The sequence below is a fragment of the Podarcis melisellensis genome (assembly GCF_964234715.1).
Source record: "Podarcis melisellensis genome assembly, chromosome: 4".
Taxonomy (NCBI): Eukaryota; Metazoa; Chordata; class Lepidosauria; order Squamata; family Lacertidae; genus Podarcis; species Podarcis melisellensis.
The window spans coordinates 40,068,680-40,083,219 of NC_138531.1; the positions used below are offsets into that span (position 1 = coordinate 40,068,680).

The 14,540-nt window shown below is 46.6% G+C and overlaps 1 protein-coding gene across 2 annotated transcripts in view; it reads left to right on the top strand.

The window, feature by feature from the left end:
• The first annotated feature begins 9,804 nt into the window (after nt 1–9,804).
• The window catches only part of NHS (NHS actin remodeling regulator), a 242,351-nt gene continuing 237,615 nt past the window's right edge, over nt 9,805–14,540 (top strand). For both annotated transcript variants that reach the window (XM_081907518.1, XM_081907519.1), the window contains exon 1: nt 9,805–10,761. In XM_081907518.1, coding sequence (XP_081763644.1) covers nt 10,296–10,761 — 466 coding nt within the window. In that variant the 5' untranslated portion in view covers nt 9,805–10,295. The remainder of the gene's footprint in view (nt 10,762–14,540) is intronic.

Sequence of the window (14,540 nt, forward strand, 5' to 3'; positions counted from 1 at the left end):
GTTTGTTTAAGCATAAAGAATTCCCCTTTGGAATTCTTTGGAAAGAGCTGTGGTGCTCCATGAAACCCAATATGGTGGCCACATAAGAAGAAGACAGGAAACCAGGCACAGGCCTCTCTTGACACATATTTGACAACCGTGTACAAGACATAAAAACACACTTGGGTGAGAAAAAAGGAAGGAAATACCCTTTTTGGTCACACTGTAAATCCCTAAGTCCTCCTTAATATCGCCTGTCTGAGTATTTGCCCAACAAGGATGTTCTAGCCACTTGGAATGGAGTGAACGGTATACTCTAGCCTTCCTGCTGTTTTGACTGGTGAGCCAAGTCTCTTTCAAGCGCCATGTGACCACAACCACAAGCTTGCTGTCGACGCCTCCAGACAACAGAAAACAGGCTCCAGCCTGCACAGCTTCTTCATTACTGCAGCCCTAAGCCATAATTACATAACATGAGAGGGCTCTTCTCTTGCCAGCAGACAGAGTTACCGCGCGCAAGATCTCAAATCATTATGCTGAATTGAATATTGCCTCAACAGTAAACAGGATAAGGTTGGTCTGCTTGGTTTGAAATACAAGCAAAGGCTCTCATTAGGCAAAACAGAGTAAAACATGGCCACAGGGGAAAGGTAACAAGCCTAGTAGCATTCCATTGCTCAACATATTTCCACATCTATTTATTTTTATTTTACAGAAATCTCTATGTAATTCCAGTGTACATGCTTATCCACTTTCTTTATGAGCCAGTGACTAATTGTGCCCCTATAAAGCATGTTTGCCTTTGGATTGGTAATCACATTATCATACTCTCTTTATGCGCAGCATTTTAAGAACACAAGAATAATTAGTGGCTCTTTCCCCAAGAGTGAGTTGATTTTGCTGGTCATGGTGATACAAGTCAATAGGGGTTGTAGCTAATTGATATCTGGATTCAGATTCCATGCAATACTATTAATTTATCTATTTGAAAATATTAGTTGATTTTCTTGCAAAAGCAACCCAAAGGTGACATGGAATAATAAATAAGCAGACACCTACATTAAAACTAGCAGAAAACAAAACAAAGCAAAAATCTAAACAACCGTTGTATTTTTAAAAGGCAGAATTAAAACATCCCACCCACTTAGAGGCCACAGATAATCAAAAGCTAAAGGCCTGGTGGAAAATAAAGACCGGTTGCCCCTAAAGGTGTGCAGTGATGGTGCAAGGCAAGTTTCCCCGGGGGGAGCATTCTGCAAGTGGGGAACCACCATTAAAGAGCTCCGTACTCATGTTGCCACCCTCCAAACCTCTTCTGGAGGGGCACATATCCCTTCGATGGAGGAAAGAATGTGAAACCAGGCACCTGAATTTTTGGGGTTACACATGAAGCTCATCATGCAGGCCTTTCCACTGCCCAAGAAATCAAACAAGGCATGCATGATCCACATTTTGTTCTATGTGATGCTCTTGCAAACCCTGGTCTAACACCAGCACCGATGCTTCTTACAGATAGGTAGATGCCAATTAGCCACCTCATTAGTCACAGTTGTATAAGTGCACAGTCACAAAAGTATTACGAGTGGTACATCAGGTTAAGAACTTAATTCATTCTGGAGGTCTGTTCTTAACCTGAAACTGTGCTACCACTTTAGCTAATGGGGCCTCCCGCCACTGCCATGTGATTTCTGTTCTCATCCTGAAATTCTTAACCTGAGGTACTACTTCCGGGTTAGTGGCGTCTGTAACCTGAAGCATCTGTAACCCGGTGTACCACTGTATTTAGTCTATTTTAAGCTTTGGTGTTGATGATGTTTATGGCTGGGGTGGGAGAAAATAAGGCATGTGTTGTTTTAAATTCACTGCAACCAATGTGCTGTAGGAGACTGTATTTAGAAAAAACAACAACTGCAGCTACCTAATTTTGAGTTATGCAATAATACCTGGTGTGCCAATGGAGAGAGCTGCAGGCGGGTGGACTGGTAATCTTGTACCACTTCCTGCCTTTCTCATGTTTATGGGAATGCAAATAAAAGGAACAGCTAGATTGACAGAAAAGCAGGAAACCTGCAAGTACTAGCATATGCTAAATTACAGGAAATCAGTGTGAAAGTGCATTCCTGAGCACACACATTGTAAACCAGTGATCATCTGTGAAATAGCACTGGCTCAACACTTCCAATAAAGTCTGCTCTATGGGGGTGGGGTGGGAGAACTATCCTGAAATTATTGTGCAAGTGAAGATTCTGCTGAGGACCACAATGTATAAAAAGAAGATGGGAAGATTTGCCTTGAGCACAGCATTCTTTCAATATATAGATTACTTACGCATTTTCTAGAATGTTGCCTTCAGTCTGTTGAGAATGATACTGGAAAAGAATGGATGTGTCATCTCATAATTTGAGAGCCATGGCAGCTTTGAGAGTTGGCCGTGGCCTTGAGAGAGATTCTGTTTCAAATTGCTGCTCAGTCTGAACTTGGATGGCCTTGCGGAAGTCACTGTCTCTCAGTTTCAATTCCACCTGCAAAATGGAAATAATAATGTCCTACTTTCAAAGGCTTATTATGAAGGTACCATTTATAAAGCCTTGCATACCTTGAAAGTGCTCTGGAAATTTGAAATCGTTCTTTAGTCTGCACTTCTATAGCTACTTGCAGTAAGCACCACTGGAAATATGAAATAGTTAAATAGTTGCAATTCTAAACCCACTTACCTGGGACTAAGTCCTATTGAACTCAAGAGGACTTACCTATAAGTTACTTTTGCATTTTGGTAAACATCATTTGGAAACTTCTAGCAAATACAATGCTCTAGTAAAATATCAAATGCTGGCAAGTGTGTTTTGTTTTTCTTATATTGTGTATTTCTAGATATATTTTTACTGTATAATCCTTTGACTATGCAGTTACAGTGGTACCTTGGGTTAAGTACTTAATTCGTTCCAGAGGTCCGTTCTTAACCTGAAACTGTTCTTAACCTGAAGCACCACTTTAGCTAATGGGGCCTCCTGCTGCTGCCGCACCGCCGGAGCATGATTTCTGTTCTTATCCTGAAGCAAAGTTCTTAACCTGAAGCACTGTTTCTGGGTTAGCGGAGTCTGTAACCTGAAGCGTATGTAACCCGAGGTACCACTGTAATTAAAAGAGGGGGAAACATCATTTGCAGGACTTGTCATGTTTCATTTGGGTGAGAAACCCTGTGACTTTACTTCTCCCTGGTAAATGCATAAAAGGGAAAAGTTTGGTTAGTGCAGCCTCTCCGTATGATAGGAGAAAAGCTGCACTGTTAAAATTCTCCCTCCCGCATAATTCTTAAAATTTCCTCATGAAATCTGACAACACATTTTGTGTGTGTGGTAGAGAGCATTCAGCTGCTCACACAAAAATATGGAGCTTTTTAAAACTGAAGAAGTAACAGGTAAGTTTATACCAAAAATAATGTTGCTGAACTACAACTCCCATCATTCCTGACCATTGATCATGCTGGCTGGGGCTGATGGGAGTTGAAGTCCAACAGGGTAGGGGGAGGGGAGGACAGAGTCCCTATTCCTACTGTAGGCAGGTAGTAAGTAAGGTCCATTCAACTCTCCTTTAAGAGGCCAAACCAAAGTGATCATGGCAGTTTGCTTTTAAAAGTGCGCTTCCATTTTTAAACACCAAACTTAAGCAGTAACAGGAAACACGTGGCTAATAATGTTCTAACAACAATATATATATATATATATATACGTTATATAAAAACTCCTATATTATTTCACAAGTTTAAAAGCAAAGGTGCTGTTCTTTCCATCAGGATCAGTTCTAATGTCAAAGTCAGGTAGGAAGGTGACTAAAGAAAGGGGAGGCAGAATGAAAGAGAACAGTTCTGCTCTCCTGACCTGAGCACCCTTATTGCTTTTAAAACCCTTCCACAAGGATAACTTGGAGACTGTGGGAGATGAGTGGAGGTCTAAACATCTTAGAGGCCAGAATCTTTTTCTGTGGCAGAATTGGGGGGAATGTGGGATATATACATTATCAAGCTGTACTATTTAAGCTGTAAAATAGGAACTGATTAAAAAACACCATTTGATCCTAAGTATCAATTGCTGATGATACTTAACATCTGCTGGTGTCTATTTATGCCCCGTTTGCTTGGAATGCTTCTGCATCTCCTAAACCAGGCTTCCTCAACCTCGGCCCTCCAGATGTTTTTGGCCTACAACTCCCATGATCCCTAGCTAGCAGGACGAGTGGTCAGGGATGATGGGAATTGTAGTCTCAAAACATCTGGAGGGCCAAGGTTGAGGAAGCCTGTCCTAAACTGTTGGATGGAAAGTTGGGATCCTTACAGAAAACTAAACCTACAGCAGCTGTTTATCAATGTTCAATGGATTTTGGTAAGGTAGATGTTCATACGGAGGTCTGGGGCAGGGAAGTAGAAGGTCTTATATAGCCTAAACAATAACAGTGATTGACAGAGTGCTTCGTACAGGCAAAGGCAGGAAATGATAATCAAATCCCAGGTGTTTGAAAGGATAAATGGAGACGTAGGCTCACTAATATTTTAGATTTCTCTGAAAGTATAAACAAGTTTATAGACAGAGCTGATCCAATTGACAATGTGTAGTACTTAAACTTTCAAAAAGTTTTGAGTACCTTGCTAAAGATTCTTGATTAAGCTTAAGAGTCATGGAATAAGAGGAAAGATCCAGTACAGATCAGTAACTATTTAGAAACAGGAAGTCAAGAGTAGGACCTACTCCAGATTGGTGATTTTTTTTTTTTGGCAGATATATTCAGCAGCACGTTCTAAACACAGTAACAGTGCATTAATGGTAGATGCATCTTGGATTCTCCAAACGTTGATTACTTGTTCTGCAATGCTTCACCAGTGCCACCACAGTAGGGCTATAGTGTAAAAAAAGCAGGACTGAAAAAACCCAACAACCCAGTACACTTGTGCTCTGAAAAGTTACAAGATTTCAGCAGCTTACAGGATGTAATTTGCTTGGAAATGAAGCAGAAACAATTTGCAGGCACCAGGAGTATGGAAATCAAGAGTTTTGTATGGACTTCCCAATAACATGATGAGCACCAATAATCACAAATGCATAATAACTTGGATATTAGGACCGGTCCTAGGATTAAATGGACAGTTCCCCCAATAGAAGCGGAATGTAGGAAGTAGAATAACCAAGGAGACCAGTGCCTTTTACCTTGTTCATAATGATCTGGAGTTAGGAGTCAGCAGTGAGATTGTCAAGTTCTCTGATTTTACAACATTCTCCGGACTGGGTGAGTGTCCAAATGCAATTCAATATAAGCCGGTGTAAAGTGGTGTATATTGGGGGAAAATAATAATAATCCTAATTTCATATATGTGCTCATGGAATCTGAGCTAGCAGTGACTGATCAGGAACAAGACCTTGGGGCCATAATGGATGGCTTGAGGAATATGTTGACCTAGAGAACAATTATTGTTCCTCTCTCATAATATTAGAATACAGTGGTACCTCGGGTTACAGACGCTTCAGGTTACAGATTCTGCTAACCCAGAAATAGTACCTCGGGTTAAGAACTTTGCTTCAGGATGAGAACAGAAATCGAGCAGTGGCAGCACGGTAGCAGCAGCAGGCCCCATTAGCTAAAGTGGTGCTTCAGGTTAAGAACAGTTTCAGGTTAAGAACGGAATTAAGTTCTTAACCCAAGGTACCACTGTACTTAGAAAAGGCAGGACAGACCCCCCAAAAAAGTACATAATTACACAGTGCAAGTTACACATGTAATAAATAATTTACAGTGAAATTTCCCCCCCAAATGTAGTGATGGCTGCCAACTTGGACAGCTTTAAAAGATGATAGGGCTTTCATTGGATCCCATCCATGATGGCAATGTTCTACTTGGGACCTGCTTCTGGGCTTCCCATGGGCACCTGGTTGGCCAACGTGAGAAAGGATGCTAGACTAGCTGGGCTTACAGTCAGCAGGACTTACATTCTTATCACAATTGGCACAAGCACCCTGACCTTGATTACCCTCTTGTGATGGAAAATAATGGTGACTTCCTATCCAAAGACCCATCAAGACTTCAACATCTTTGGCTTTATATCCATCAACAGGAATAGGCCCACATTGAAAAAAAATTAGGAAAGTCTGGTGGTGTTTTTCTGATTAATTCTCATTGAACTACTTTCAAGGAATGAATTATTATTATTATTAATAATAATAATAATACCCCACCCATCTGGCTGGGCTTCCCCAGCCACTCTGGGCAGCTTCCAACAAAATATTAAAAATACAATAAAACGTAAGACATAAAAAGCTTCGCTAAACAGGGCTGTCTTCAGATGTACTTCTAAAAGTCAGATAGTTGTTTATTTCCTTGACATCTGCTGGGAGGGCGTTCCACAGGGCAGGTGCCACAAGCGAGAAGGCCCTCTGCCTGGTTCCCTGTGACTTTGCTTTTTGCAGGGTGGAAACCGCCAGAAGGCCCTCAAAGCTGGACCTCAGTGTGAATGAATGAATGCTCTAACTTGAAATAGCCAAGAATCTACTGTTCGTAGTCACTGACTGCTCCTTTACTAACTTTATCAAGGTGATGTAGGACCAGGTCATAAGGAAGTGACTACTGCATGTGATACATGTGCCTTTACCTTTAAGAAAGACCAAAGCACTCCATTCTCTTTGCCTCACCTAAATCTCTCTTGGATTCTCTACCCAGGCAGCCATATTGTAGTAAATATCTTCCAAATAGTAAAGTTAATGGTCTTCTATCTAGGGCTGTTCCTTTTCTTGAGCAAAGTAGGTGGAAAATGTATAACAAAATAGCACCAAATTATCAAATGGGTTAATATACTACATTTTGCTTTACAGAGTGTCCTGTTTCAATTTGTTGTCTCGTAAACAGAAATACCTTGAACTGGAGAAGCTTCTGTGAGTACAAATCTGTTTCTTGGCCATAACAAACACATTTGAGATACTCAGATCATGACTACATGTGAAGTAAGAACCAAAACACGGTAGAGATGGGGAAGCTGTAGGCTTCAAGTAAGTTGCTGGACTACAACTTCCATCACCCCTGATCATTGAACCCTCTGGCTGGGGCTAATGGGATTTGGAGTTCAACACTATCTGGCTAGAGCACTGGTTTCCTATCCCTGCATTAATAAATGAGTCAGGCCTTGGTGATGAGTTGGAGAGCTCAGAGAGCAATGAGGAACATTACCAAATTAAACAGCTGGTGCTCAGTTCATTAAAGAAACTAAATCAAAAAAAACCATGCCTAAAGAAAGTATAGAAAAACACAGCCTTTCAGAATGCATTCATTTTAAATAATGATTCCAATTTACTGTAGTCCTAAGAGGCCAAAATGGTCCAAATCGGACTTGTTTAACTGCTGGTTTTCTAAAAAAGATATTGAACGTTTTTGGAAGGGTGAAGGAGGGGCAACTACCACCTTAACTTATATGCACAGGAGGATGAAATGTCAATTCCAGGGTGAAAAATGCCCCACCTAAGAAAATATGAATATTACATAAGAAAATATGTACACATGAAACTGAAAAAGCAAAGGCTTCTGGGGTAAATGCTACAGTTTTTAAGCCAAAAGGCATTAGATGATTTTTCCAGGTGCTTGCCTGAGCAATTATGTTTGGATTTGGGAGATATACAGCTTCCCTAAGGAGGCTACTGTTTTGGTTAGCAAGTAATAGTAATAGAAGCAATAACAGAAGTTACCTCTTTCCTCCCTGCCCTTTCTAGTATAATCATATGGTTAAAGGAAGCATCTCTGTTCAGCGGCAGGATGCTGGGGGCAATGGCAGGAGTGTGTGCGAGTGAAACTTCAAGCCCTGTGTGTAGACTTTTCTGGAAACAGTGGGTTAGCCATTGTGGGAATCAGAATATGTGCATAAAATGGTCCATTTAGGGCAGGGGTAGATTCCTTCAAGCCCTGTGTGTAGACTTTTCTGGAAACAGTGGGTTAGCCATTGTGGGAATCAGAATATGTGCATAAGATGGTCCATTTAGGGCAGGGGTAGATTCCTTCAGCATATCATAGGTGATATCAGCTGATGGGTGGGAGGGCAGAATTTAACCCTCCATTAGCTGTGCAGTCCTTCTAGCTCAGCTTTGTATGTATTGACTAGTAATGGCCCTTTGGGATTTCAGGTAGGAGTCTCTCTCTACCTGGAATCTTGGATCTTCCACCCTCAGAGCAGCTAGCTGCTCTACCACTGAGTTATGGTCCTTTGCCAAGAGGTGCAAAGATAACCTCTGTAACATGCAGGGTTGACTCCCGACCTTTTGCTGCATCAAGGGAAATTGACAAGATGGTGAGCCGGTCTCCTTTGAGCCCAACCAACGGGGAGTTGAATCTTACTTGGTCGGGCTTGTCCAAAGGACAGACTGTATAGCACATGCACAGCTGACAGCTCTGTCCTCCTACACCTTCCCTACATTTCCTGCTCCCAGAATCTGCTACCCGAAGTACAGTACTTGCCACGCTCTGCCATTGATAGGGCTGGGCCTGCAGGATCTGTGCAAAGGATACAGACAGCCTAGAGAAAGAGACTATTATGAGTGCATACCTAGTGTTGCATTTATTTACCACATTTATATTATAGCTTGCCTTTCCTCAGTCATTAAATCCACTGTATGTGTACAGGGGCTCCCAAGACAATCTCCCATCTAAGTTAGGTACTGACCAGACCAAGACCTGCACAGCTTCAGCAAGAAAGCAATGCCAAATGCCCACAGGTGCATCTATGTGTGTGTGCATAAAGAGGGGACTATGCAGAAACTAGTGATCATTTGCTTATATTGTCTCTGCAGATTTATGGTCTACCTGCCAGATAGAGACTTTCAAACTGCTGCCATGTTTTGACTGTAACCTGGAGACTGGTCCCTAGTGTAATTACTGCAGGGCTTGCGTTCAGGATTAGAACCTTCAATCCAGTTATTTCATTGACTTTAACTGGTTTATGAACTGCATCAAACAAGGCAACAGCCAAGTGAGGACCAGGGGATCCCTGAGCACCAAAGTCAGCAGCCTCTTCCTGCAAAAGAAGCCAATGAAGGGTGGTAGCCAGAATGCATTCAGGGGAAGCTGAAATAGCTTTGCATTTTATCTCCCACATGCTTGTCCAATGCCAAAGGACATCACTTGTAATTCCTACACTGCGTTAAACTTACTAAATTATTCATTCTGAATTATGCTCTCAGATGCTCTTGTCCTTCTGGAGAAGGTCTTTTGGGGTCCCAGGGCTGAGCGCTTTCCAAGCAATCCCTGGCTACTGATTATTGACACTGTGCTGTTACTTTGCAAAGTGTTGCTCACCCTGTTCTTGTGAAACTAGCCCGTTTGCCAAACGCCACTCACTGACTCCATGGAAGAGAGGTGGGACTTGACTGGTCTCTCCAGCTTGTGACCCTAGCCCTTTGGAAGCATGGGAACTCCAAAACATTAGGAGGGCACTGAGTTGTCAAATGCTGGCGCAGGGCATGAACTTAGCCTGCGCTTCCTCCCTGGAAAAAAAAGACTACAGCCTTAAGCAACACAGTGGCATTCCTAAGGACCCTCCTTTCTGCTTTTCGAAACCCCCTAGCTCAGCGCACACCTCTCCTCTCCTCTCTCTGGGAGCATCTCGAAAGCGATGTTTCCCTTGGGCTGCCAAACTTCCCAAATCCTCCCTCCAGCTCCCAAGTTATCATCCATTGATGGTGGTAGTCCGCTAGCCAGCCAGCCAGCCAACCAGGCGCTGCGCGGAGCCTGCAGTGTCCCCTCGCGGTCGCGAGGGGGAATGCTTTCCGTGCCCGCCGCCGCCTCCTTCCCTGCGCCGAGTGGGTGTCTCTCCCTGCCTGCCTGCTCTGCTCCTCCTCACAAAAGAGCGGCGCGCGTTCCTTTCTCCGGGTTTTCAAGGCGCCCTGTTAAAATCCACCTCTCGCGCCGAAGGCTCGGGCTGCGTAGCGAAGCAAGGGGCGCGCGGCAGAGGAGGGAGCTTGCCGGGAGCAGCAGCTGGAGAAGGAGAAGGAGGAGGAGAGCGAGGCGGCGGCAGAGGAGGCGGGTGGGAAGGAAGGAAGGAAGGAACTGAGCAGCAGCAGCAGAAGCGAAGGTGGTCGCGGCCGCTTCCCCGGAGCCCGCGCGGAGAGAGATCATGGGGGACCCGGCGCCTTCCCATGCCGGCTGCTAGCAAGTGACGGGCGCTCGGGCGGAGGAGGAAGCCAGGCGAGTTTGGAAAGAGCCCGGAGAGAGACACTCGGCGCCGGGGACGCGAGGGCGGCAGCGGCTTCTTCGGAGGGCGAAGCGCGGCGCTCGCCCAGGCTCTCTCCCCAGCCATGCCTTTCGCCAAGCGGATCGTGGAGCCGCAGTGGTTGTGCCGCCGGCAGCCCATCGCCTCGGTGCTGGACGAGGGCGCGGGAGGCGAGCCGCTGCCGCCGCCGCCTGCTCCTCCTCAGCCGGGGAGCAGCCCGAGAGAGGAGCCGGGCGAAGCGGCAGCGGCGTCGGCTGCGACAGACGAGCCGGAGGAAGAAGCCGCGGGGCTGGCGGTGGTGCTGCCGGCCGATGGGCAGGAGAAGGAGGAGGCGGCGGCGCTGATGGTGCTGGACCTGTGCTCGCTCAGCAACGTGGCTCTGTCGCGGATCCTCCGGCAGCTCTCCGATGTGGCCCGGCATGCGTGCGCCCTCTTTCAGGAGATCGAGGGCGAGATCCAGATCACCCAGCGCAGGGTCCGGGCGCTGCACGGCAGGATCGGCGGCGTCCAAGGGGTTATACACAGCCTGGATCCCAAGCAGGAGGCAGTGCGTAAGTGGAACCTTTTTCTCTGTCTATCTATCTCCGTCTATAGAGCTCTAGGTGCGCTTCTCTCCTTCCTTCGTTCGCCTTGGTGCGACCTTAGCGGTGGTTCACCTTGACCTCTGGCCAGTTGCACCTCAAGGCGGGCCTGATGGGGAGGGATGGGGGTGTTAAAAAGGAGAATGGATCTCTGGGTGGCCTTTTTGGGGAGGAGGGCGGAGTGGCGATTTGCTTGAGGTGGCGAGATTGCTGGCAAGGAAGAAGGGTGATCCCCAAAATTGTGGCGCGCGGAGCCTTTGGAGGTGTGGCCCTGACAGAAATGGAGGTTGTCGAGTGTATATACAAGACACACACACCCCTCCCAATGTTTATAGCTGTCCGTGAAGCTGCAGTGTGTACCGAACTTTTTACCCCTCTCCGGGGGAATGTAAAGCAAAGGGAAGGATATTCCTTGGTGGGGTGTGTGTGGTTTTTTGGGGGGGTAGGTAGGAGTAAGTAGGGCGGGAGGTTGCGGATTGAACTGTGCGTAAAGTTTAGGGGTGTGCGCGTTTGGAGAGGCTTTCTCCAGGACGCGCTACTGGTGTGGAAGGCGCCTTCGCGGTTGTTTTGGTTGGAGAAGCGATTTCCTTGTGAAAACGCCGTGGGTGGTATGGAGAGGAGCCGCGATGGATCGCCTCTTCCAAGCCTGCTCTCGCCTCCCTCCTCCCTCCCCACCTGCCTCGGGATCCACATTCCCGCGAGCCCGGGTCCCAGGATGTGCCTTTACCGAGCAGGATCGCGCCAACCCGAGTAATTTTCTGCAGGTGGAATGGCTGAGCGGCGGATAAGGCGAAGGCGCCTGGTCCGATAGAGGGGTCGGGCAGGGAAGGCGGGAATCGATACCTAATCGCATTGGGAAGGTGAAAGAGGAGCGGAGGAGGGGATCCAGCGCTGGAGGATAAGCAAAGGGGTCCGGGCGGGGGGAGCAGGCATTTTTCAGCTCGCGACTACTCCCTGTGCAACGAGCGATCTGCCTGACCCACTTTTCTTGCTGATGCTGGAGACTTAAGGGAGGGGGCTCCTTCGCAGCGGGCTAGCTCCTTCTGCCTGTGCGTGAAGGCGTGAGTCTCCAAAAGCGTTTTTTCTCCTGGGTAGAGAATGGACACGCAAGGTAACCATTACCAAAGCAGATCTCCGTCCCTCGTTACTTGGCTTCCCGCTTCGCCTTCTGAGGCAGCTCTTCGTGGTTTTTCTGGGAGGTTGCCTGCCTGATCGGTGTCTTGAAGTGCCTTCAAGGAGGCGATGATGGAGGGGGTGGGGCAGCTTTGAGGGATTCCTCAGGCACGTCTCTGCATCTCTCTCTCTGATTCCCCTCCCGCTTAGATTCCCCCACGAAATACCCTTCTTCTCCACCACCCTCTTTAAGCTCTCCCCATCAACCATCCTTTGAAGACTTGAAGTGGTGCAGGGTTCATTGTTAAGGCCAAGGTGGGTGCCTTGATTTTGGGCGAGCGACTGGCTGGCAGCTGCCTTAAGGAGGGATCTCTGATGTTGTTTTCAAGTCAGCTGGAGGCTCCCAACATATGTGCTCATCGTTCACAGCGACAAGAGCAAAAGGACCTCCAGCCGTTGCCAACATCTGGATGTGGCTTGCAGAACAATTGATGCCTGCAGGTTGGGTCCTTATTGTGGATCCTCCTTTGCAGCAATTTCATGCTAGTGGTTTTATCTTTATAGAGCAAGCTTTGGGTCGATGTTATACACACAAAACAATGACTTCTTACCCACCCACTTTTGTAAAGGAGCATAGCTGCAGAATGATGATCTGGGCTAGATGATTGTCGCTCTTGCTCTTGTAAATGCCTACAGCCATTGTGATTAAACACAGGAGGTGAGTCTCCACTGAGATGTACCAGGGCCGTCTTAAGCATATCCAGTGCTGTGGTGCAAAGATCCCTCCAGTCCCCCCCCCTATTTCCCAGAGTTGTCAACCTTTTTTTTAAGGGAGGGAACACCAGCAGCGGCAGAGGAAGCCTCTTGGGACGGGATGGCGCTACTGGCGACATGCCCAGCTTTGCGGGGGCTGGAGGAGGCAGGCTCAACTGGCCACTTTGTGCCACGGTGGCCACGGCAGGCGGAGGCTCCAGGTGTGGCGCTGCTTTGGCGCAGCATGATAGAGGCAGGCAAGGGTGGCAAGCGGGCCGGGGAAGCCAGCCCCATGGAGCTCCATGGTGCCTGATGCCTTGCTTGAAGATGAAGATGGCTAGCAGGAGGGGCGCCATGCGTGCCTGTGCCTCAACCCCTTGGGCGAGCGAACACACTGAGTGTGCGCCACTCCTACAAAGCGTCAGAATTCAGCGCCTGCAGGCTAAAAGGGAAAAAACCAAGCTGACGCTCAGTGGGAGTGGCATATACACCCTGGCTCACTCAGCACACTCATTTGGTGTTCCCCAGACTCTTGCCTGGTGCCCTCCAGAATGTGGTGCCCCGGCACCCTGCACCACTCGTGTCTATGGGTAAGACAGGCCTGAGAGGTACAGAAATCTGTACTTGCGTTCCAGGGCTGCTTTCCTAGCCAACAGCCCCACACCTTCCACTCTGTGGCCACAGGCAGTTTGTGGCCATTCAGTGAAAGCGAAAGCTTACAGAGAGAGAAAGAAACCCTCTCACTAACATCAACTGTTCACGGGGCTTTTCCTGACCTGAAACATCAACCAGCATGATCTGAGGAAGTGCAGGTTCTTTGTGTGCTAATCAGCAGAATATAATTGAGCATTAATGTAAGGCAGATAAGCTGTGCAAGTTGATTAGAGCTTCAGGCTCTGCTTTGTAGTCTTGCAATGTGGTACCATAACAAATGAAAACTAGCCTTATTTTTTTTAGCTCTTTGTAGTGCCACCTAAAGTCTTTGCCGGAAATGTATATGTGCACAACAAACTTAGGTTGATTTCATACCAGTTCAAATGGTGTTGCTTCCCCCAAAGATCTGAACCTTCTCTGCTGAAGATGTCTGTTCCAGAACTATGGTTCCAAGGTCCCCTGGGCAGAGTGACTGATTTTCATATCCAGTTTAGACTCCAACTCAGTGGTAGAGCATTGCATGTGGAAGGTCCCAGGTTCAATCCCTGAATTCTCCAGGTAGGGCTGGGAGAGAGCATTGTCTGTAACCCTGGAGAGCCTCTATCAATCAGTGTGGACAACACTGAACTAGAATAGCCCATGGTCCCCCCAGGGCCTCAATCCAACAGTCTAAGCCAGTGGTTCTCAAAGGGTGTGGCAGGGGAGGATGGCAAGTGTGGTGGGGAATATTCAAGGACAATCAAAGAAACAATTAAACATTTCAGAGTAGTATATTGTAGTATCAAAAATTATTATTTATTTAATTTGTAGAATAAATAAACAACTGCCAGAAGTTTTTTTTTGTGTGTGTGTGTTTTCCCAATGTATTTCTTATCAATTAAAAATTTGGCAAGAGCAAATATTTATTCTGAAAGTGTGGCCCAGAGAAAACAGTTTGAGAACCTCTGCTCCAACTATTGCACTACACTGGCGTTTAACTGCATGCGCACACCATTTTTGGGATGGAGCGAGCTGCCTCCTTTGTGTCATAATGGAGTTACACCAAAAATGGAAGGGTTCCCAACTCCTCAACCTGGAGAAGAACTCTTTTTTTTTAATGGACTGTGGTAGAAACTTACATGTCAACACAGCATCCATTTTTAAGTATCACAAATGGGAGGCAGCCAGAACATGCTGTGAAGTGACTGTATTCAAACCTGATTCTTCTGGCACATGTAGCATGGGTCATG